Source organism: Poecilia mexicana, unplaced genomic scaffold, assembly GCF_051168715.1.
Source record: "Poecilia mexicana isolate PSO_F unplaced genomic scaffold, ASM5116871v1 scaffold_15, whole genome shotgun sequence".
Classification (NCBI taxonomy): Eukaryota; Metazoa; Chordata; class Actinopteri; order Cyprinodontiformes; family Poeciliidae; genus Poecilia; species Poecilia mexicana.
In genome coordinates, this window is record NW_028263384.1 from 12,110,654 (window position 1) to 12,133,584 (window position 22,931).

Below are 22,931 nucleotides of genomic sequence, written 5' to 3' on the forward strand. Positions count from 1 at the left end.
AGTTTCATATTCCAAACTTCACACAACCTCCATGAAAATGTAATGAGTAGAAAACTTCATCTTAAATCCGCTTTTAGGTGTGAAAACTGGACTTTCATGATCACTCTTGCCTCCCCAGACGTTTTTAATACGTGGCAGAAGCGTGGCGTTACTTAGGAGACTGCACTCAACAAAACCTTTTGCGGTCGTGTCACTGTGGATTTAAGCTCAAAAAGCTACAACTTCCCCATCGTTTTACACAGGACACCCCCTGTCCCCCCACTCCCCCGAAAAAAAATGATCACAAAACTGCACGCATGTGAGCCTGCACGTAGCATTCAGGCCGAGACTCCCAGAGATCCAGCCCCTGCGTCCAAGTAGCCAACAGTTCGCCGGAACATCACAGAGAGGAGGATCTTATCCCCCCCCCCGTTAATTCAGCGAGTCCTTCCCGAGGAAGTGAGACTTACTTCAGAGGACACAGCGGCTGAGGACACGGTTCTCCTGCTGGCTACGGGATGCTCTGGACGAGGTAAATACAGCCTGCAGATAAGATACAGCCTCCTAGGTCAGATAAGAGACGGAGAAAAAGGCCTGTACGCACATTATATAGTTATTCTCTAGTTCACAGCTGAAGGCTGCGTGATGTACCCAGACTAGTGTTAGCGCGGAGCGTTAAGCATTTAACTGAAAGCTAAGACCCCTAGAGATCTTCAATAATAGCCGGAAGGAGCTAAAATAGACACAAAATAACAACCTGGCAAACCAGGAGACAAGCGAAAAGCGTGCGTAGTTCTGCCCACACGTCGTTGGCTTAGTTGTGGCATTCCTATGCAATGTAGCGTGGGATGCTACTGCTGCCTTCACTTTGCATTGTTTTATTTGAATTTAAAATAATAATAATAATAAAAAAATCTAAATACATTTTCTACAACGCGGCATACTGGAGTGGAAGTACATCATTGGTGCTGTCAAAATGGAAAATATTTAACAACAAAATAAAATAAAATAAATATTAGCAGTGAAGCATCTTGCTTAAATGCATCAATTAATCTCTACAGCACAGATTGACCGTGAACCAGTGATTCTTGTTGGTTTGTAGATTGCAGTTTGGCTTTGAGCAGGTAGAACTCCATCGGAGGGATTTTAGTCCGCACACGAGTTTCCACGGAGGGGAGGGGCGAAGACGTGGCAGTCCTATCCTTTCCCATCCACATCCTTTGCTGTTTTTTTCTTCTTCTTTTTTTTACAGCATGACTATAGAATAAAAGTAAAACGAGATATTTGTAAGGAAGTTTCTCTGCCACGACTAAAAATACCTTGGATTAAAAGACATACAGAAAAAAAAAAAAATTTATCTGTATTTAGTGTGAAAACAGCAGTGAGGTAGGAAAAAATATACATTTGTTGAGGTTGCTGTTCAACAATTGGCAATTTAAAAGTATGCTTTTTATTTATTGTGTAGTATACAGTTTCTGATGTGAAATATTGTAATTTTCAGGGATTATGCATTAATAACTGCTGGATGAAAGATTATATGAATGGAATGATCAATATGAATTTTATACAACTTTAGATTAGATTTGGTTGCATAATAAATGTGTCGAAATCTACAGTTTTTTTTTTTTTGATTTAGGGATGGACATTTACGTTTGGAGAAACATCTATTTTTAGAATTTTTAAAAATATTTTTCTGAATGAATATTTTTTTAGCATATTTATTCATTTATTTACTTACTTCGTTGGTTGGCTACAGATTATTGGAGCACAACTGAAAACAAAATGTTTTTTTTTTTTTAATATTTAAAAAACTTCAAATTAATGCCAGTTTCCTATATTTTCAAATGCGCTCCAATTATTTTATGACTAATGGAATATAGTATAAGTCAAAATCTAAGGCTGACAGTGAACTGTATAATCATTTTTTCACTCCAGTATATTTGTTTTGCATATTGTAGGCCAAAAAAATACAGAAAGTTACATGAAGTGCTCATCTTGTGCTCATCAGTGTTTGTTTTTTATTAGTTACTTCATAATATAGATTCTTTTTTTTTTTAATTAATCTGATTTTGCATTTCACAAAATGCCAAATAATGCAGACAAAGAACTGTTGCTCACAATCCGTCGTTGCTGTGTTTTTCTTTCAAAAGCAGAAGTGGAGAACGTGCTAGAAAGAATAGAAAAAGTGGCCGGAAAATAAATTTGCTGTGTCAGAGGAGAGTCTCTATGTAACTTCCCAAAGTTATGAAAAGATTCACCCATTTCTGGTTTGTGGTGTTTTGGGGATAATAACCAGTATTAGTTTTCAGTAATACTTTTTTTTATGCGTGTTGCCAGTTTTGATTAAATGGGAGCTGTTTGAATATCTTTTTAGCTTGTCGTTGCAGCATGCTGCTGACCTAAATTAAAATTCCACAATTCATTTGTTTTTTTCAAGTGAGGACAAAGTCAGAGCCTGTCTGAACCTGCACTCTACTTCCAGTTTGATTCTCAGCAGAGCAGAAGTGATCTCACTTTATCTCCAAAGTAGCTGGTACAGTGGTTGCCAGTGTCATTGGACCTTAGTTAGGAGGTTCCCAGTGTAAACCTCAACTGTGCAGACTGTCTGTGTTGTTGTAAGCCTTTCGCATGCCTCTGTGGGTTCTCCTTCACTCATTTGCCCTCACAAATAGCCCAAAGGTGCAAGTGTGTGTGTTGGGTGTGTTACTCTTTGCTCTCTCAGTAGACTAGTGACCTTACTGCTTACTTCACTGAAACGTCTAAAGGACAATGTACACACACACACACACACACACACACACACACACGCACACACACACGCACACACACACACACACACACACACACACACACACACACACACACACACACACACACACATATATATAAAATATGTAGTCTCTATCTGGGTTTAAGTTTAGATCTGTAATGAGCTCAGCATCTAACCTTTTTGTCACACATGTTGATTTCATTGTGTAAATTTGTAATTCTTCCCTCCAATCTTTTATGTGTTCCTTTTCTATTAAATGTGGGCTTTTAAAGAGAAAATGCAGTTGCATCCTTCACAGGCACAGTGACTTTTTGGATTGAAACCTTGTCCAAAATCTAAAGCCAAAACCAGACTTGTTGGCACCAAACACAGACTTATTTTGGTGTCTCCGACATGGTTGTGTTTTTAGGGTGAAACAGAAGCGTTTATGGTTTAACCGTTTGACTGTTTTGTGTATCAAATTGTGAGTTTCACTTGTCATTCTCATTTTAATATTCAGCTCATTCCCACTGAAAAACTTGTATTTTCTTTAGTTAATGGCAAGGATTTTTTACCTTGACGTTGAGATAATTACTTCAGAAAAAAATCTTTATTTAACAACAAGAAGGAAAAACAATACTCTAAAACACAGAAAGAAAAACTATTTTTGACAGAAAACCTAAAAGTGCAAATCCAAAAAAATCCACAGTCACACACACAGTGACACAGTCACAGTCAGTCAAGTAAGCTCAAGTTTTTAACTCAGTGAACAAGAGATGTTTTTTTTTTTTAATAAATGGGATCTAGTAATACAATCTGTGACTTAAACTTTATCTCATCTGATGTCATACATCGTATGACATCAGATGAACCAGCACTGAAGGGAGGAAAGGGAAATGACATTACCTTATTATAATAATAGTGAGATCAAATGTAGTAGGTCACGCAATCTTGAGGATAATCTGCAAGGACAGAAAGTTTCTCGTGCCTGATTGAGTGAAAATTTCTAATCTGCACATCAGGAATCAACTTTGATAAAGAACTTTTAGATTATATAAAAAAGCGATAATTACAAGTTGCTTTTTTTTCCCGTCAGTCTGGTTGTGCTTCAGTCGAATTTGTCCAAAGGACATATCCTGTTCTCTTTCAGAATGGAGCTGCCATGTTGGTGTTTGTTGCTGCTGAGCTGCCTGCAGTCACTCTCAGCCCACAATGATTTCTTCACCTCCATAGGTACAGCACACACACCGTGTAAAACTGATCCCTGTGATCATCCGATTTAACCGAGTCCAGAAGCAAACAGTGAAGCCTTGCAGACCTTTCAAATCATGAAAAGACGATATCAGTGATGCAGTGTGTAACCCATGCCGGTTCTTCTGATTTGTTGCCACTCAGGCCAGATGACAGATCTGTTGTACACTGAAAAGGACCTCGTCACGTCTCTGAAGGATTACATCCGAGCGGAGGAGAACAAACTGGAGCGGGTCAAGCGGTGAGAATCGGATCGAAATATTCAAACTGCACAGCACTTTTATGAGCTGTTAAAAGCTGAAAAGATTTCACGTGACAGGGCACAAAGTCTCCACTGTCACCAGATACATTTACCACTTTAAGCCGTCTTTCGAGAAATTACTTTCAATGTCAGTTTGCTTCGTACAGTTTGTTTTGTTGCATGTCAAGCACATTCAACAAGGACTCGCAGGTGCAAAACCTCAACGACAAAGAAAAATGAGCTAAATTCCAAGAGGATGAGATGCTATGAGATGAGCAAGAGCTTTGATTTGCATCCAACAATTAAACAAACTTTTTTTTCTGACTGAATAAGAAGACTCACCCTGAGAAGATCAGTATAGTAAACTAGAGATTAAAACCAATTTTGAGGAATATTTGCTCCGTCATGTGTCCCATTGAACTCTATGTCGCTTTTATTGCTAAGTTCAGAAACGGTTGTGCGTTTTTAGGACAGCTCCGGTGCAAAATCCCATCGTTTCCGATCAGTACTCTTGATCTGTGTTGTCGTTTTTCATGGCAGGTGGGCCGACAAGTTGGATTCCTTGACAGCAACAGCCACACAAGACCCAGAAGGGTTTTTGGGCCATCCCGTCAATGCCTTCAAACTGATGAAGAGGCTGAACACAGAGTGGGGGGACCTGGAGAGTCTTGTGCTTAGTGACACCACTGATGGTATGGACAACTGAGAAGTGCTGGCATTCACAGTTAGCTCTCACGTTAACATTGGAATTGACAAGTTCTAGCGTGAAAAGTTCATATTTGAGCCGTCCACATTTATTGAAACTTTCTCTAAAGATCTGTCAAACAAAATGTGCCTGTTGTCTCAGTTGCATGTTCTCACATTAGGAAAAAAAAGAAAAATCCAATTTTTAGATTTAGTCAGTGGACAAAATGACACATTTTAACAAATTCCACAATTATTGACATGTTTATAATCTGTAGAAAATACTTAAAACTGAACATTTCTGTCATTTCTTGTTTCAGTTGATTCCAGATTTATCAGCTTTTAAGACATCTGACATTTCTTCAAAATGGGAAAGACAAAAAACCAACAACTTGTCATTCAAGTACGCCAATTGTGTATTGACATTCCTAAGTCAGTAAGCAGCGAAAAGAAAATAGTTTCTCACTTAAACTTGGAAATAAATCGGAGGTTTTAAAACACTAAAGGTTGGACAATTAAGGCTGGTCGAGGATCTATGTTTTTTCGTTTCACTTTGCACAACGAGGAGGACAGTAAGGCCGCCAGAAAAAAACTCCAAAGCTCACTGCAGTCACCAAAACTCCATAGCAGTATTCAGTGCTATTGCTGTTGGATTCATACGCCTCTAAAATACTGATGTTTGCAATTCTTGCAGGATTTATCTCCAACCTGACCATCCAGAGGCAGTACTTCCCCACAGAGGAGGACCAGACTGGAGCGGCTAAAGCTCTTCTCCGGTTACAAGACACCTACAAGCTCGACGCCAACACCATCTCCACAGGAGATCTTCCTGGTAAAAGCTGTTGCCTCAGTAAATGGTCACATTTAGCACCGGGCTCAATGTTTTTACTTTCTTTTGGTAGTTTATTTGTTGTTTAAACAGCACCCAGTGTTTTTTTTTTTTTTTTTTTTTTTGCACCCTGGCGTCATTGTTGTCCTTTTATTTGCTCACCAGGCGTGAAGCACAAGAGCCAGATGACAGTGGAGGACTGTTACGAGCTGGGTAAAATAGCTTACTCGGACGCCGATTATTACCACACGGAGCTGTGGATGGCGCAGGCCCTGAAACAGCTCGACGAGGGAGAGGAGTCCACCATAGACAAGGTGACGGTTCTGGACTACCTGAGTTATGCCATCTACCAGCAGGGGGAAATAGAGCGAGCGCTGGAGTACACCTTGAGGCTGCTCACACTGGGTAAGCTGCCGTCAACCGTAGTGGGGAATTGAATTGAGTCCAGTGAACTGTTTACGGTGACAGCGTCATCATCGCTGCCATTTTTCGGCCACTATTTCAGACCCGGAGCACCAGCGTGCCAAGGGCAACGTGAAGTACTTCGAGTTCCAGCTGGAGAAGCAGAGAAAAGCCGCAGAGGAAACGGCTCGGACGCAAGAGGAGCGTGGCAAGAGAGACACAAGCGAAAAGAAGAAGCAAAAGAAGCAAAAGAACTCCTTCTCTATGATCCCAGAGAGGAAGAAGTATGAGATGCTTTGTCGAGGGGAGGGCCTCAAGATGGTGAGGAAGAAAAGCAGCAGAAATAACGAGACGGCGTCTCGCTTTTATCTGCCACTCCGGTTTAATTCCCAATCTCGCCACCAGACCCCGCGCAGACAGAGCCGGCTGTTCTGTCGATACTTTGACAACAATCACCACCCCAGGTTTGTGCTGGCGCCGGTCAAACAGCAAGACGAGTGGGACCGCCCCTACATCGTCCGCTACCTTGACATCATCTCCGACGCAGAAATCGAGAAAGTCAAGCAACTGGCAAAACCACGAGTGAGTAACTCTCTGAGCAGAGGAGCGCTTGTTCAGCGGCGTGTTTGTGATTTTGGATGTTGAGGGGTGGCAGGCTAAAGTCTCGAGGCCGGTTTGACGGGTTTAGACAAGCATCCGAGAAAGATGCTTGTCTGCCTCTTTGTTGGGGGTTAAATCATGTCCCTGGCTTCACAGCTGCGCAGGGCAACCATCTCCAACCCTGTCACTGGAGTTCTGGAGACGGCCCATTACAGGATCAGCAAAAGGTAAGACGGAAGGTCGCAGGAGAGAGCTTTGGGGGAATTTTTCCTTCCCTCGAAAACGCATCCGATTTCTTCTTTGGCCTGTCCAGAGCTCCACTTTGCTGCCTTGTTAAAGGTCAAAGGCTCTTGAGCTGAACGCGGAATGAGAAAACATTTATACAGCAGTGCCTTGTAAAATGATTTCTTGCCCCTTTTATTTGTCATCATAACCCTAAACCTCAGAGTATTTTATTGGGTTATTAAGTGCTAGACCAACACAAAAAAAACCATAAAATTGCTAAGTGGAACAAAAATAACGCAGGACTTTTGATTCTTTTTACAAATACAGCCTTATGGGATGTGTCTCCACTAGTTGTGGTCATCTGGAATGTTTTTGTCTATTTTATTTTATTTTTTTTTGTAAAATAATCAAGTTGAAAGGAGAAAGTCTGAACAGTCACAAGTTCTTAATTGAATTTCGGTCTGTACTCTTCTTAGCTAGTCCATTTTGACACAAGCACTTTAAAACACACAATTTAATTGCAACTCTGGCTCTAAGTTTAAGTCCACTTAAACGTAATATTATGCATGCCACACTTCTCCGAATTTTGTTTGCGTTAAAGTTTAAAACCTTGAATCCCTTTCCTTTCACCTCTCAAATATGCTGTAGTTTGTGTTGGTTTGCTACATAAAATCCCAATAAGACACACAAAGGTTTACGATTGTAACGTGAGACAAAACTGGGAATGTCCAAGAGGTTTCAATACTTTTTGCAAGGCACCTCAAACATATCAGTCGACCATTACTGATTGACAAAGAAATCGTATCAAGTTGTATCAGCGCTGCTAGCTGAAGTTGTTCATTTTAAACTATTGGGGTGCTCTCCAGCTCAGGGGTCTGCTTCAGAAAGGTAACACAACATGCTGACCGGAGAGGAAAATGTGTTACCGTTTCTGCTAGTTTGGATTAACATAGTTGCTTTGTCCCACATGCGGTTCATCACAGGCAGTCGATGAATAAATGATCAACATGATTGTTATAAACAACATCTAGAAGTCCAGTATGGAGCACTCTGCTGCTTTTTCTTTTTAATAACATCAACAACCAGTGACTCCATCTGCTTTTCTTCTCTCTCTCTCTCTTTCCATTTCATTCATCCTGCTCTGTCTGTCCTCTTTTTTTTTCTCTTCCTCTTCCCGTTTTTATTTCCTCTACTCCTTTGTGTCCTCTGGAACTGCCATAGCTAAGGCGAGCCACGGTGCATGACCCTCAAACGGGGAAACTTACCACAGCCCAATACAGAGTCTCCAAGAGGTAAGGGGTCACAGGTCAGCAGGTCCTCATCCAGCTCCCGCTTTGTCATTGTCTAATGGCTGGCTTTGTTTGACCTTGCACAGGGAAAATGCAAATAATTAGATGGAAAACTAACAATAAACAGGTTTTAATTATTATTGGTGCAAACAATTAGTTTAAGCCAAGATAATTAAACCCTGTGGATGATTCGCTGAACTGTTATTTATTGCCTTTTAGCCTTTTCCCATACAGGAAGTCATAACATGCCACCATGGCTGCGGTGGTGCAGCAGTGCAATTTTTAAAAAAAATTTAGATTTTCATTTTTTGTTAGCTTCACTGTTAGCACCAGAGGTGAAGTCATTTTTCAAGGCCATGGATTGGATTACATGAAATGCTCATTTGCAAATCTAAATGCTAGTTATCTCATCTAAACTATTTTAGCGATGTTTTCTGAAATTTGTATCCAGACCTAAATATAGCAGGCCCAGCAGCCAACTCGAACCCCCACATCACTTTGGTTTTACTGCTCCTGGTAGTTAATGTCAGCACACATGGATGTGAGGGTGTGGCGTCACTTTGATGGTTTTTCTGCGCATTACGTGTGAGTCAGCACACCATCGTAGATTCGGTTGGCGATGAGCCGGAGGAGCGGATGGAAGGCTTTTTCTTTTTCTTTTTTTTTTTGTCAGACGTGACTTGCTTAAATCCATCCCTTCCAAACGGGAATGCCGTTTTTCATGTCTGAAAGCAAATCTTTATTTTTGGAGCTGGAATTTATTGTTGTGGAAACTCCATTGTTAGTAGCATGGCTGGTTTGATGTGGACATTATGGGATTTTACTGCTTCTTCCATAAAAACGTCAATTTAAAATTTTCATTTAAGACGCTGAACTTAACATTAGTATATATATATATATATACATATATGTATATATATATATGTATATATATATATATATATATATATATATATATATATATATATATATATGTATATATATATATATATATATATATATATATATATATATATATATATATATATATATATCTACCTACTAATAGCGTAATCCTAAAAAAAAATCTGTTCTCTGTGGTGCTCAACCACACCACAAAAGTGCACAAACCTGCACCCTGAGCTGACTGGAGATCCTTGGGCTCTTTCCATGTTTCTAATTTATTCACACATGCTTTTTTTAAAATGTTTTTTCCCATGCATGTTTTCAAGCATGGCATGAATTTGTTGCTTTTACTGAAAAAGTTTCTACTGCCATCTAGTGGACAAATGTGTATCCCACGACAAACAAAAAACGTCCTCAATCTAAATTGCTCTGCCTCCATTGTTGCAGTGCTTGGCTCACCAGCTACGAGGATCCTGTGATTGAAAGGATCAATGAGAGGATTGAAGCCATTACAGGTCTGGAAATGGACACAGCAGAAGAACTCCAGGTAAAACCCAAAATAATAATAATAAAAAAGTGAATATTTATAAAGGCTTCCTGATTTTTTTCATTTTTTATTTTTTTTCCCCCCCCACATGATTATTGGCTTATTCCTGCATGTGTACAATTTAAGCGACTTGTTGTTTTTCTTTGATTTCATAGGTTGCAAATTACGGTGTTGGAGGGCAGTATGAACCTCACTTTGACTTTGGAAGGGTAAGCTTTTTAATTGTTGAGAGTTGATTTTCTGTTTTCGAGCAGTTGCATTGACATGACATGACATTACATCTGGTGTGCGACAATTCCACAGAAAGACGAGCCAGATGCGTTTAAAGAACTGGGAACTGGAAATCGTATTGCAACGTGGCTTTTTTATGTAAGTAAACGCATACAAAGTCCAGGGCTGGCTTCAAGTTAACCAGTGGCTTTTGTTAAAAACTCCGGTTGTCATATAGACATGTGTTGTTGTTTTTTTCACTTCTATGTATAATGTGCCAGCAATGTGGTGTATGTCTGTTTTTGATTATTATGATGCTTGTTAGAAGTCTTATTTGTTCTCGATAGCATAAAAAGTGCAAGCATGCACCTTTAGTAGGTTGGCAATCGCCTATTAATGTTTAAGTGACTGAAATAATTAATTAATAGACAATAAAATAAAGTATGTGATAATATTCATTGGTGCAGTGCAGATATGCATTAGAGAAACATTTCCAAATATTAAATTGATAGTTCACTGTTGAAATATTGGCAGTGTTCTTTCAATTAACTCATAAAATGTGCATGAAATTTAATAGATTTTCTGAATAAGTCTATAAATATGTAAAAAAATAAAAAGTATGGGACTTAAATTAATTTCTGATTGGAACAAAACATTTGTCTCTCAAAGTTTGCAAAGCCTAATGAGCCTAACAATATATTTACATATCACATGTCTGAAAAACTTTTAGTAAGTAACAAAGTGACTTATTTTACGGTATTTTATTTGTTCACATTTTAGTGGCAAATATCTGAAAACAATCTTGATGAAACAGCAAAACTTAATCACTAGCATTAGTAGTTGACTGTAGCTTAGAAATAATTTCTCAAATATCAAATAGATAAAATAATAATAGTACTGACCTTATGTCCACATATGTAACTCATAAATAAACATTGCTCTGACCGCTCTGATGCAGGAGCACCTCCGGATCACCCAGTGGGACTGGAGAACGATGTTGGGCCAACAAACCTGTCAGCAGCTAATTTTTTTCTTTACTTTATCTGTTGCAGATGAGCGATGTGACTGCAGGGGGCGCCACAGTATTCCCAGATGTAGGTGCAGCTGTTTGGCCTAAAAAGGTAACGGCACACTAACACTTTATTTACTTGTCACATAATCGATTTAGCTGGATTATAAAATACCACATATGTTTGTCAAAGCAATTTTAGACATTCAGATGTAATAAACACTAAATGGCTTTGAGATTTGTAGCATGCACAGTTCTTTCTAAATTATGTAGATAATAATAGCTGTTTTTTTTTTAAAATTGAGAGTGGATGTGTGAGATGAAACCATGCTAAGTCAGATTCGTACAGATGGAGAGTTGCTGCTAACATCTACCATTGATTGCAGGGTACCGCTGTGTTCTGGTACAATCTTTTTGCCAGCGGGGAAGGAGACTATAGCACCAGGCATGCAGCCTGTCCGGTGTTAGTGGGCAACAAGTGGGGTGAGTTCCTCTTCCAGAGTTCAGCCTTGGCTCTACATTATGACACACAGGATTAGCCTTCAGACATCAGGCTTGGATTTTCTGCTTCTTCATTTGGGTCCTTAGCATTGTATTAATTGCACATGTCTGAATTGTAAATGTACATATGGGGTGCTGCTTTGCTGAAATAGTTACACTGCTTTAACTTTTCTGCACCTTCCCGGATTTTATCACTTTAAACTTAATGTGTTTTGTCGGGAATTTATGAGACTGATCGAAAAAAGCTGGTGGATAATAATGAACCCGAAAGAATTTGTGTTACAACTAAAAATCTTGCCAGGTGCGCGACAGTAAAGGATGCAATCATTTTGGGGAATGCCTCTTTGTTTTTGTTAAATACTTCAAATTCAGTCCAGTTGGATAATTAGAATCTGTAAACAGCAATTTTAGTTTTGCATGAGACTGTCAGTTGGATTTAGGTCTGAGCTTTGACTAGGCCATTCTACCATATGAATATATATTTTTTCCTAAACTATTTCATTGAAGTTCTGGCGTTATATTTAAGATTGCTGTCCTTCTAGAAGTGGTTTTCGTCCAGGAGAGTCCTGTTTCCTCATAGCATGATGCTGCCACCACTATGTTTCACAGTGGGAATGATGTGTTCAGGTTGAATTTCAGTGCTAGCTTTTCACTTCACCTACTGTTTTGCACCCTCTTTCACATAAAATCCCCCAAAAATGGGTTGAAACATTTTTGTAGTACATTAGCTAATGAGAAAAACACCAAAGAGTATGTAAACATTTGCGAGAACAAAGCAACTAACTAACTAGAATATTCTCAAGATTCTATTTTTCTGTCTTCCAGTATCGAACAAGTGGATCCACGAACGAGGTCAGGAGTGGCGGCGACCCTGCGGCCTGAATGAAACTGAATAATGTTTTTTTTTTTAAAGAAAAAAAAACAACCCTTCCTATCGAATCCCTTACCCCTCGCCTCATTCTTGTAAACCACCGAGGACCAGAGAACACTGCAAACACGTCACAGATGATCCATGGGGTCCAAATGGATCCCTTCCTCCCTCCCTGTCTGTCTGTCTGTCGGCAAACAGTCGGTTCTGCTTCTCACCTGTTTTCTGTCTGCGAGCCCGGAGATTGTTTTGATAACATCGAGCCCCCTGGACAGCGTCCGCGTCGCCGTGACAGATAACATGTTCTTAGGGTCGTCGGATTGGTTTTGAGAAACACTCGAGTTCTGTTCACTCCCATGAGTCTTTCTTTGCACTCTGAGTGAACTCCAGCTCTCTGTGGTGAGGTTATCCTTCAGTTTGTGACTGCAGGGGCCAGTTTCCCTCTCTTTAAATTGAATGGTAAAGGATTTTTTTTTTTTTTTTTCCTTTTTCACATTTTTATGTGGACTGTTTGAATTATTTTGTTTGACTGATGTGACCCTAGGCCCTTAGAGTTTTTGGAAACTGTAACGTTTTAATCAGTTCAGTAAAAAAAAAAAAACAGAAAAAAAAAACGTAGCAGTTGTAAAGTGTCATACTTTTGTAGGTTCACTGAATTTTCATTTTTAAATCTAGAACATTTTTAAACTTCATACAGTGTTTAATGAAAAACCTTAGATGGTGCACGAGCAAACAAAAATTCCCCTGTGTCACTGGTAGAAGGGGTATTCAGAGCAAAGTTTTCATCTTTTGCTAAATCTATGCAGTACTTTATCGCATGTCGCACATTATGCTATTTGCCGAGCTTTTCCCCCAGTGTTTACACTGTGACTTCACTCTAAAAGTTATAAATGAGGTTGTGCATAAACGAGGCGTGTTTATAAAGTCATGCAAAATCCCATCTGCATACACTCCATTGTGGTCTGTTGTACTGTTTCATGAGTTCAAGTTGGTGTTTAGTCACCCTGTATAAAGTTTGATGCAAAATCAATAATTATCAGCTGTTATTAAGTAAATAAGAGCAAGGCAACAAACACCAATCGTCACAGTCATAAAATCTGGTTTTTTTTTTTTTTTTACTGATTGTGGTATGTCTGTAAGTGTGAAAATATTTGGATTTTCCAGAGATGCTTTTTATTTATATGTCCCAAGCCATCTTTAAATGTCTTTTCTATAATAAACACCTTTTACTGACAGAAAAATAAATTCTGTCTTTTGTTTCAGGAATTGAGGGTTGGGTCTACTTTCCCTTACGTTTAAGTGAAGGTAGAGTGACATGACATAACATTCAGCATAACTGCAGTTTCTGATATCTTTATATTTTTCCTTGGGCCTTGAGGGCACAACGAACAAAAAAAAAATCAGTTGAAGTGTGAACAAGGTATTTTGTTTTTTGCATATCTAGCCAATGGGGAATGGTCGTTCCTCTGTGTAGTGAACACAGTTTAATATGGCACATTCTATTTAGTAAGTTGGTAAATCAAAATGTACAAATATACACTGCTCAAAAAAATAAAAGGAACACTCAAATAACACATCCTAGATCTGAATGAATGAAATATTCTCATTGAATACTTTGTTCTGTACAAAGTTGAATGTGCTGACAACAAAATCACACAAAAATCATCAATGGAAATCACACTTATTAACCAATGGAGGCCTGGATTTGGAGCCACACACAAAATTAAAGTGAAATGTTCCCTTTATTTTTTTGAGCAGTATATATAAAACAATCAACATTTCAATTAAAAATAGAACCACAAATACATCTAAGCTAAAAAAAAATAATTGCTGGTATATTTAGATTTATTTTATTTTATTCTGACACGAAATGACAGAGGCTTCTATTAAAATTGAGAATCTATTTTGAGAAGAAAAACAAACACCTAGTTTAATTATTAGGTCAGCCTCTTCTGATAAGCAACATTATTAAAAAAAATAAAAATACTTTTTATTATTCCCGACAGGGTCTGTCTGAGTGTGCATGGGGCCTCAGAAGGAGGGGCTCGCCCGTGGTGTCATTCATTCAAGAACCGCCACTGGTTTAGGACTAATCACAGAGTCATTGGCTCATCCAGCCTTCTGTGAGGTCGGAAGAACAAGGCCGAGCGGGAGCCACAGAGAAAGAGGGGCAACAGCGGGTCTTAGAAGAGAGAGATTTACCTTAAATCAGCATCGATTTACAGGATAAATTCACATAAAGGCTTCGAGAAAAGAGAAAACACCGGGGCAAGATGATGACCCAAATAGAGACAACGGTGCACTATGATAACGGGTACGAGGATGAGTATATGCTACAGGAAGAAGAATGGGACAGGGACATGCTGCTGGACCCCGCCTGGGAGCAACAGCAGAGGAAAGTATGTCTGTTTCGTTAATTATGAAACTGGTTTAGCTTACTTTGATTATTCTTTAAGAAAAACAGATAAATAAATAAAAAGCGACCAGTGGTTTTGTCATCGTCAGTATTATGGTTTTAGTTTTTAAAAATCTGAATAAATTTTAGTTTTTCTTAAAAAATAAAATAAAAATAAAAATAAATGAATAAACCATTGCCAAACATCAAGCGGTCAACTTGACTGTTTAACTTTGGAAAAAGATCAATAGTAATAGATTTTTCCGGTTAACATCTTTTCAAAATAAAACAACCGATGGAATAATCCATACTAAGGTGTTCCAGAAGTGTCAAAAATTATAAGAATAATAATACGAAAGCCATATATTTATATAAATTTGTCAATACTCATTTAAAATGGAGAAATCATATTAACAGTTGACTAATTCAATTAATATGGTGATAAATATATGCTATACAAAAATAAAACTGTTCCACTCTACATTTCATTGTTTCATGGTTTCATATTGTTTGAGTTTGAGACTGACTAACAGCCTCAACCTCCAAAGTCACTGCTCTCCTCCAGATAAATTTCCTTAAGTGGACTTACTGGGATGTTAGCCAGTCTATTTGATAAGATACAGTGACAGTTTGAAGTATTTCCTGCTGCAAAGGATTTCACCTTTATTTACACAGGTCAATGTCACTGAGACATGAGCTCTTATTCTCAAGAGTAGCCAGTTTTAAACAGATATATAATGTGTTAAAATAACCCATAATCAGTTAAATTCATCCAAATTACTGAAAAATACCAGCAATGTATATATATATATATATATATATATATATATATATATATATAAATTTAAAAAGACAACAGGAACTAACCATAAAGAACAGCAACACAAATCTAGTGATGTTTTCTTATTTATTCCTAAATGTCTAAAACACTTCTGATTACTTAAATTTTCGCTTTTTTCTCTGATTAGAAGTTGTAAGAAGACTCCTATTTTTTATTTTTTTTATTTATTATTATTATTATTATTATTATTATTATTATTATTATTATTATTATTATTATTATTTTATTTTTTAGCCAAAATTCAGTACACACTGAAAGGGAATATAGAAAAAACATTAGAGTGCAGTGCTCTGTTTAGGCAACTTAGGAAGTTTGATGAACTAATAAAATGCCAGTTATTCATTGTAATGAAATTATACCAATGTAACAGTCTGAGGGGACAATTAAGGCCAGGGAACCGAAGAGGTTTTAATTCTGTGATGAATAAACAAACAAGCTCGACTTCTGTGAAGAGCTAAGAGTATATAACTTAACCATAATCAATGTGAGGTAGAAAGGTGACTGTAATTACAATAGTGCACACAAAGGACCTATGATGAACTTCAGCAATTATAAATAATGCCAAATGAACACAACTAATTAGATATAATATGCATTAGACAACAACTGAAACAACATTTCACATAAAAATGTAGAAGTGACACGTGGTAGTTTTCAGAAATGGAATTTATTAAAGCAGAACGCGTTCGTTATTGGGTTTATTTTGAAGGGCGGCTCTCACAATTTCCGGCGCCGTTCTTCTTAAGTGACGTCAGCCTGCCGGAGTCCAGCGAGGTTCGGCTTTGACGGACGGATGCGGCGGGTACCAAACTGTCTAACAATAGCCGCTCCAGCGGCTCCGCGGACCGCCGCCTCTCCACTGATACGCCCGGAATGCGAGCTGTCAACAGATGCTTCCAGCACATGATGACGCTCTCCGGATCAGAATGGACTCTGCATCTAATTTTAAACTGGGGACCAAAAGGCATTATAGTGGGGTTAATCCAGCGTCCTTGGGTTGGGGAATTCTTTTGTTTATAGAGACCGCGCAGAGATGTATTGGAGTTTACCAGCACCAGCTCAACCCAATATAGCCTCGGCCTCCCACAATGCCAACGGAGGTTTTTCCTGAGCTTTAAGAGGTGGCTTGGGCCTTAAAACTGCATCTCCAACACGGCCATGTCCTTTATAACCCCGCTCACGCCCTCACTGACAAAATGTGTATTTTTAGGAATAAGCTAAATGATAGTTAAGTTTTTTGTTTTTTTTGCCTTGTGCTCACCTCAGTAAGCGTGAAATTCGCATTGCGTGATAACTGTGACTATACAGCAGCATCACTGCATTTCAGCTAAAACAAAAAACAAAACAAAAAAACATCTAAAATTATACACAGCTGTGAAAAAGGATTCACCTTCTTCCAGGTCTTTGGCAGAAGTTTTTGGGTTTTTTTTGTGACACATACTTCTTTCTGATGAGATCTTGACAATATGCAGAAGTGATTGTTTTGGTGTCACACAGGGGGTAAACAGTAACTAACCACATTTTTAGGACAGCCGAGTCTATTTTTTTCTAGACACAACCAGGTCTGATTTCTGCCAGGCCTACGGAATCAAGAAATAATGTAAACAGCACCTATCTGACAACATGAATTAAGATGAAGAAAACAAGGAATCTTCCCCATGATTGGGCAGGCTACCAGAATTACTCCAAGAGCGCAATCACTCGGCATCCTGGAGGTCACAAAAGAGCTCAGAACAACTTTTAAAACATAGTGGGCCTCATTTTCCTTCCTGATCTGACTAATAGAGAACAGAAAGGCCTGTGTAGCTAGGATCCCCAAGACTTTTATCAAAATATTCTGTGGAAATTATAGCAATGTATAATTTCTGGTCACCTTTACAAAAGGTGACCAGTCAAACTACTAATACAGTCAAACTACTAATACAGCACTTCAGAAGAAGAACGTTGTAGCATTGTGATGGTATGGGCCAGCTACGGTATTTCAGGACCTTAACTACTTGCCATAATTAATAGAACCACAATATGACCCTTCTAAGGAGGATGTCCGACCATCAGTTTGTGAACTTGAGCTCAAGTGAACTTGGGTCATGGAGCAGAGCAATAGCCTAAAGAACACCAACAAGTCCAACTCTGAATTCCTAAAAAAAAAACAAAGAGCATCAGCAACCAAAAAAAGAAAAGTAAATAAACCTTTTGAAATGGCCTAGTAAAAGTCTGGATTAAAATCTGATTTATTGACAGTAGTCTACTTTGAACATACTATTCTGCTTGAATATCCTCTAACAAGGTTGAATTGAGGCAGTTTTTCCCCAAATTTCACCACAAGTAACAAAAAGAGACTGATTACAGGTTATCACGAGAGCTCCAGTGTATTTTTTTTTTGCCAACAAGGCTAAAATAAGCAGGTATTAGGTTTTGGTGGACATTATATTTTTTTGAAAGAGACCAGGTTAATTAAAAAAATTAACCAAGTTTAAAAACTGCTTTTTGTGTTTCTTAAGATTTTTATTTATTTATTTTTTCTGAGATTAACATTTGTTTGTTTGACTTAAATCATTAATTGAGGCAAAAACAGGAGAAATTGATGACTGAGCAACAGTTTTTTTTCACAGAAGTCAGGTTCATTCAAAACAACAAAGCAATTATTATCAGATGGAAACGTCTGAGAAAAGTCCAGTTGATATTTACGCAGCAGTAGACCTGAACAAGACCGAGTTATTCTGTTTCATCCATACAGCTGAAAAACACTCGAGTTATTCTTGCACTTCCTCTGGCGGAACACAGAAACGTCGTCAAACTGCAGGAGCAGTATTACGGAAAATGTTAGCATTTTTGAAATGTACCGTTACAGACCCATGCTTACTTGAAAGTGATTTGTGCTGGTGCACATGTGTACAAAATAAACAGAATGGACACAGCATCACTGAAGGTTTCACCCATTAACGGGGAACTTCCTTCATGGGGCGCCTGGCTCGTCAATACGCAGCATGAAAGGGAAATTGCCTTGTGGATTTAAGTAATGATGTAATAAATCAGGAAAAATATGAGTGAGGACATTTTTTTTTCTAGCCCCTCTGACCCCATGCGTTCACAGAGGCACTAGTCACTCATTGGATGTACCTCACCAGTATTTTTAGCTCCAATCGTCACTAGGCAATGGTTTGGGAGAGGATCAGGAGGGCGGCTCGGAAAGTGGGCACCGGTGTTCTGCAACTGCGGCTGCGTTCAATTTGGAGGACTAGCAGGCAACGTTTTTTTTTTTTTTTCTAAACAAGTAGGACAGCCGTCCAATGTCACATACACCCAGGGGAGGGTTCACTCAGTGTGGAATGTGATGCCCTTCACTCCGTAAGCCTGTAATATTCTGTTTTTGCACCGGCACCCAAGGGAGAAGCTTGAGTGACTTGGTCGGAGATGCAAATGCGGTCCTGCTGGGACCAGGCATGCAAAAAGTGTTCACATATTCTCATTCAATGCAACTTTGCTGTTGGTGAAGATGCTGGTGGCAAATTACACTACTTTAATAGTGAAAAATTGTCTGATTTCAATTTTATTTAAAGTATTTTGTGTGGAAAAAGAGAAAAGAAAACTAGACTCAGCTGAAAGACAAATTACATAAAACTTGTTTGAAGTAAATTAAAGTTAAAAATATAATTTTAACTGCTTAATTGCTAAGTATTTCTGCAACATGTAAATAATAATAATAAAAAAAGATTGGTCAATTCAAGCTAAATGAGTAAAAGTGAAACAAGTGTGAACTTTGAGTCTTTCCTGAATGACGTTTCACTGCTGACACTTCACATGCTAATGTTTGTATTTCCTTGAGGTTAGACCTGCTGATTCAGATCTATTTTTCAATAAATCAAAATGCATAAACCAGATTGTCGCAGGTTATTTAAGAAGACAAGTAGTTTTTAATCCAGTAGACCACAAAACCTCCCATATTTATGCATATGCCCTTAATCATTAGGCTCAAAATGGATGTAGTTTTATTTGCAATATGTTTGATTTGTAAATGAGTAAAGCAAATATAAAATGCGGTTTCCAATTTATTTTATTTACGTACTTTTGACCTGCTGGCCATCTCTTAGAACAGCTTAAGGGAAAACTGGTTGATTTCCATCGCAGATCATTGATTGATCCTTTACTACTAAAAAATATGACTCTGTAAAAGGCATTTAAATATGTTTGTGGTCTAGGGAGTATGAACAGTAAAGTATTAAGACTGCAAAAGCAATGCAAAAAAGTACAGGAACACAAAAGATTCAGGATCACAGCTATGTGTTAATTCTTTTCATTACCCGTTTAAAGACATTCCTGACAGGCAGGACATGTAGGAATGTTTCATCTAAAAGGATGAAGGATTGTCTCTTTGAAAGGAAGGTAAAGCTCCACTAAGGCAATAACTCTAAGTTATTGCTTAGTTATTTAAATGCTGGTTTTCATAACAGTAGGGATCTCTTCATTCTCTGCTAGAAAAGCTTCTAAGTACACTCAAGTTCTTCACAACAAAGTAACTGTAAAGAGATAAGATACCAGACACATAAACTGGACTTATAAGGGATTTTCACCCTCCAAACTAAATAACCTTTTATCTGTTTTCATTAAGATTCACAAAGTTTAACTTCATCTGGGTCTTGATTTCTGGTCCAACAGATAGGCTGCAATGAAAGCAATCTCCCTGGAGGCATAACCCAAAGGCAATATATACAAGAATCACACCAGCTGTTAAACCAAAAGGACCTAAAACCACACATTAAATGCTGTGGAAAATATTTGCTCCCTTACAGATTTCCTTTTTGTTTTTTGTCACTTAATTGTTTCAATCAATCAAATTTAATCAGATAACTTACGCCAGAGAATGTTCAAATTATTTAATTTATCAAAGGAAAATAAGCTCTCCAAACCAAACTTTCCCTATAATAAATTGATCTTTGATATAACTGTGGAGGAGTTCTAACCCACTATTCTTTGCAAAAAAAAAAAAAAAAAAATTCAGGCACACTAAAGTACTTTCAAGCACGCTTTGGGTCTCTCAGGTCATGCCACGGCGTGTTTGTCAGATTTTCACTCCAGACTTTGACTAAGTCACCCCAAATCCTTTATTTTATTTATTTTATTTTATTTTATTTTTTTTTTTGTGAGGCGGACATGTTGGTTTCCTACTGCGTAACCCAAGTGAACTTGAGCTTAAGTTTCAAGAAATTATGGCAAGGTATATGTTCCTTCATGACTGCAGAGTTTCTCTTTTGTCTTATCATTCTGCAGAGTATTTTTCCAAAATTTGTAGATCTCTTCAAGATGTTTGATGACTTTTTGCTCTTTTTGGTCAGGCTGGTCAGAAATGGTTGTGAACATTTGCTGTTTTTTATTCTTTTTTATTTTTTGCTTATTACTTTATTAGGAACTTGACTGTGGCAGTGAGGCTTTTCTTAAATGAGTCATTCATGCACACTTCCAGTAATTTTAGCAGGCCTGCTACTTCTGGTAAAGTTCACTGCTGTTGCATGATTCTTTCTTTGTGTATAATGGTTCTGACTGTGTCATTGTGGGACTTGCAGAACTTTAAAAATGCCGTTTAAACCCGTTTGTAGTTAATGGATGTGACCTTGTTTCTCACCATACTGAATTTCTTTATACTGGTGCATAATGTGTTACCTTTTAAGATGTTTTTTTTTGCATTCTTTGTGCAGACACACTGTTTCTGTAAAAGTGATTTTTTATTCTACAGGACTGGCAGTAAAAATGACTAGTGACACTGTCAAATGTGGTGAATCCTGGTCATTTGTGATTTAATGTGTCCACTATGTTTTCCCATAGGATCAAGTATGTTTGATTTTTTTTTTCTCTGTAAATTATTGTAAATTATTTTTTGCACTTATGTGATATTAAAATTTGTTTAATGATCTGAAATATTTTATGCTATTTTATGCTTTTTGTTGTCAAAAAGCAATAGCGTTTGTTGGTATTTGGAAGACACCAACATTTTCATTTATTCTACATTATTCCACAACGCTGAATCAATTTCAAGATTTGATTTTAAGTAACATTTTTTAAAGTTTCCTCCTTCTTCTTCTTCTACTCGCTGGAATTTGACCTACATTAATAGCCTTCTTTCATAGGCGCTATCTGCAGATATGTTCACATGTTGTATCATTAGTGGTAAAATAGCAACAAAAAGTCAAGTCCTTGATGTTGATAGAGATAGTTAGAGCTTATTTTTTCCCTTTTCCGTCTCTTATCATGAGCTACAGCAGAGAGGTCTAAATTTAACGCCTTATATCAACTGGAATGCGCTCTGGCCGATTCCCTGGCTTTCATCTTCACAGTGCTGAGAACCCTGCTGCCTATTCATGGAGAGAAATAGGAGAAAGACAATGATCTTGTCTTAGAATGATTTACAGTATTTTAGGCCTCTGGATACAGCACATGTAGTTTGAACGGTCTTTACAGAGGAGCTATTGTAGGGAAAGTTCAAACTGGACATTACTGTGTCACTGAAGGATGGCCTGATTATAGAGTGTTGATGTGAAATCTTGTTAAGGTGCTCGCACTGTTTGTGTTCAATATGCCTAGAGCATAAAACTTATGATTGGACTTCTTGAGCTTCATTTATTTGGGGAGTTCATCTTGCAAACTAGGTCTAACTTAGGTGAGAAAAAGCTTACTATTAAATGAAATTCATTCAGAAACTTGTTTTAGCTGACTTGGGCAACCCTTTCTTAATAGACCTTCACAGCATGGTGCAATTCTCACCTGAGGAAGGCTGGGACGCAGATTGAAAACATCGAGGAAGACTTCAGAAATGGATTAAAGCTCATGCTGCTCCTGGAAGTCATCTCAGGTTCGAGCTCCTTCGGGAAAACATCCTTTTCCTGTAAGTGCAAGTGATTTTTCCCAATCAGACATTTTTGCTTTATCACATTCTGCCTGTAGGAGAGAGGTTACCTAAACCCGACAGAGGGAAGATGCGGTTTCATAAGATCGCTAATGTCAACAAAGCACTGGACTTCATCACAAGTAAAGGGGTCAAACTGGTCTCCATCGGAGCAGAAGGTACCTTCACACAAATCATCGTACATCTCTGCACTGCTAAAGCTACTACTGTCATGCAGCTTCCTATGTTACCATATACATGATATTAGTGCTGGTCCAAATGTGAAGAAATGAAGTTCAGTTTATATTAGGTTCTGTCTTTACTATAAAGTGTGTGTGTGTAGACTATGATGGACCCTGTTTTATATAGTGCATGTATAGTAGGAAGAAGGGTGTAAAAAGTACATCATGTATTATGGCTGAATACTTTTTAGATTGTCATCTTTTTTTCAGTTTTTTTTTTAAACTTAATAATCTCCTGACCATGTTGGGTTGTAAGTTTGATGTTTAATCCAATCCCATGAGTGCCCCCAAGTGGTTAAACAACTAT

General features: G+C 38.0%; 2 protein-coding genes across 3 annotated transcripts in view; both read left to right on the forward strand.

Moving 5' to 3' along the window:
- Positions 1–272: 272 nt before the first annotated feature.
- On the forward strand, positions 273–13,514 carry p4ha1b (prolyl 4-hydroxylase, alpha polypeptide I b). Of its 2 annotated transcripts, none has more exons than XM_014971334.2 (15): positions 273–511; positions 3,879–3,961; positions 4,124–4,220; positions 4,761–4,912; positions 5,599–5,736; positions 5,899–6,138; positions 6,239–6,456; positions 6,541–6,717; positions 8,182–8,252; positions 9,582–9,681; positions 9,837–9,890; positions 9,985–10,050; positions 10,944–11,012; positions 11,287–11,383; positions 12,227–13,514. In XM_014971334.2, exons 1-15 carry the CDS (start codon positions 498–500, stop codon positions 12,295–12,297), a joined length of 1,647 nt encoding a protein of 548 aa, XP_014826820.1. In that variant the 5' UTR covers positions 273–497; the 3' UTR covers positions 12,298–13,514. The 2 variants fall into 2 exon arrangements, with proteins under 2 accessions (XP_014826820.1, XP_014826819.1); XM_014971333.2 differs by lacking the exon at positions 8,182–8,252 and adding an exon at positions 6,892–6,962 and having other exon boundaries at positions 274–511.
- Positions 13,515–14,342: 828 nt separating this feature from the next.
- The window catches only part of actn2b (actinin, alpha 2b), a 30,833-nt gene continuing 22,244 nt past the window's right edge, over positions 14,343–22,931 (forward strand). The window contains exons 1-3 of the mRNA XM_014971345.2: positions 14,343–14,668; positions 22,235–22,349; positions 22,442–22,561. Of these exons, the coding sequence (XP_014826831.2) occupies positions 14,543–14,668; positions 22,235–22,349; positions 22,442–22,561 (361 nt within the window). The 5' untranslated portion in view covers positions 14,343–14,542. The remainder of the gene's footprint in view (positions 14,669–22,234; positions 22,350–22,441; positions 22,562–22,931) is intronic.

Excerpts from the sequence above, each read along its gene's own strand:
- p4ha1b (XM_014971334.2), top strand. Across the intron at positions 4,913-5,598 it reads GCTTAGTGACACCACTGATG|GATTTATCTCCAACCTGACC; the intron begins GTATGGACAACT and ends CAATTCTTGCAG. Across the intron at positions 11,013-11,286 it reads CAGCTGTTTGGCCTAAAAAG|GGTACCGCTGTGTTCTGGTA; the intron begins GTAACGGCACAC and ends CATTGATTGCAG.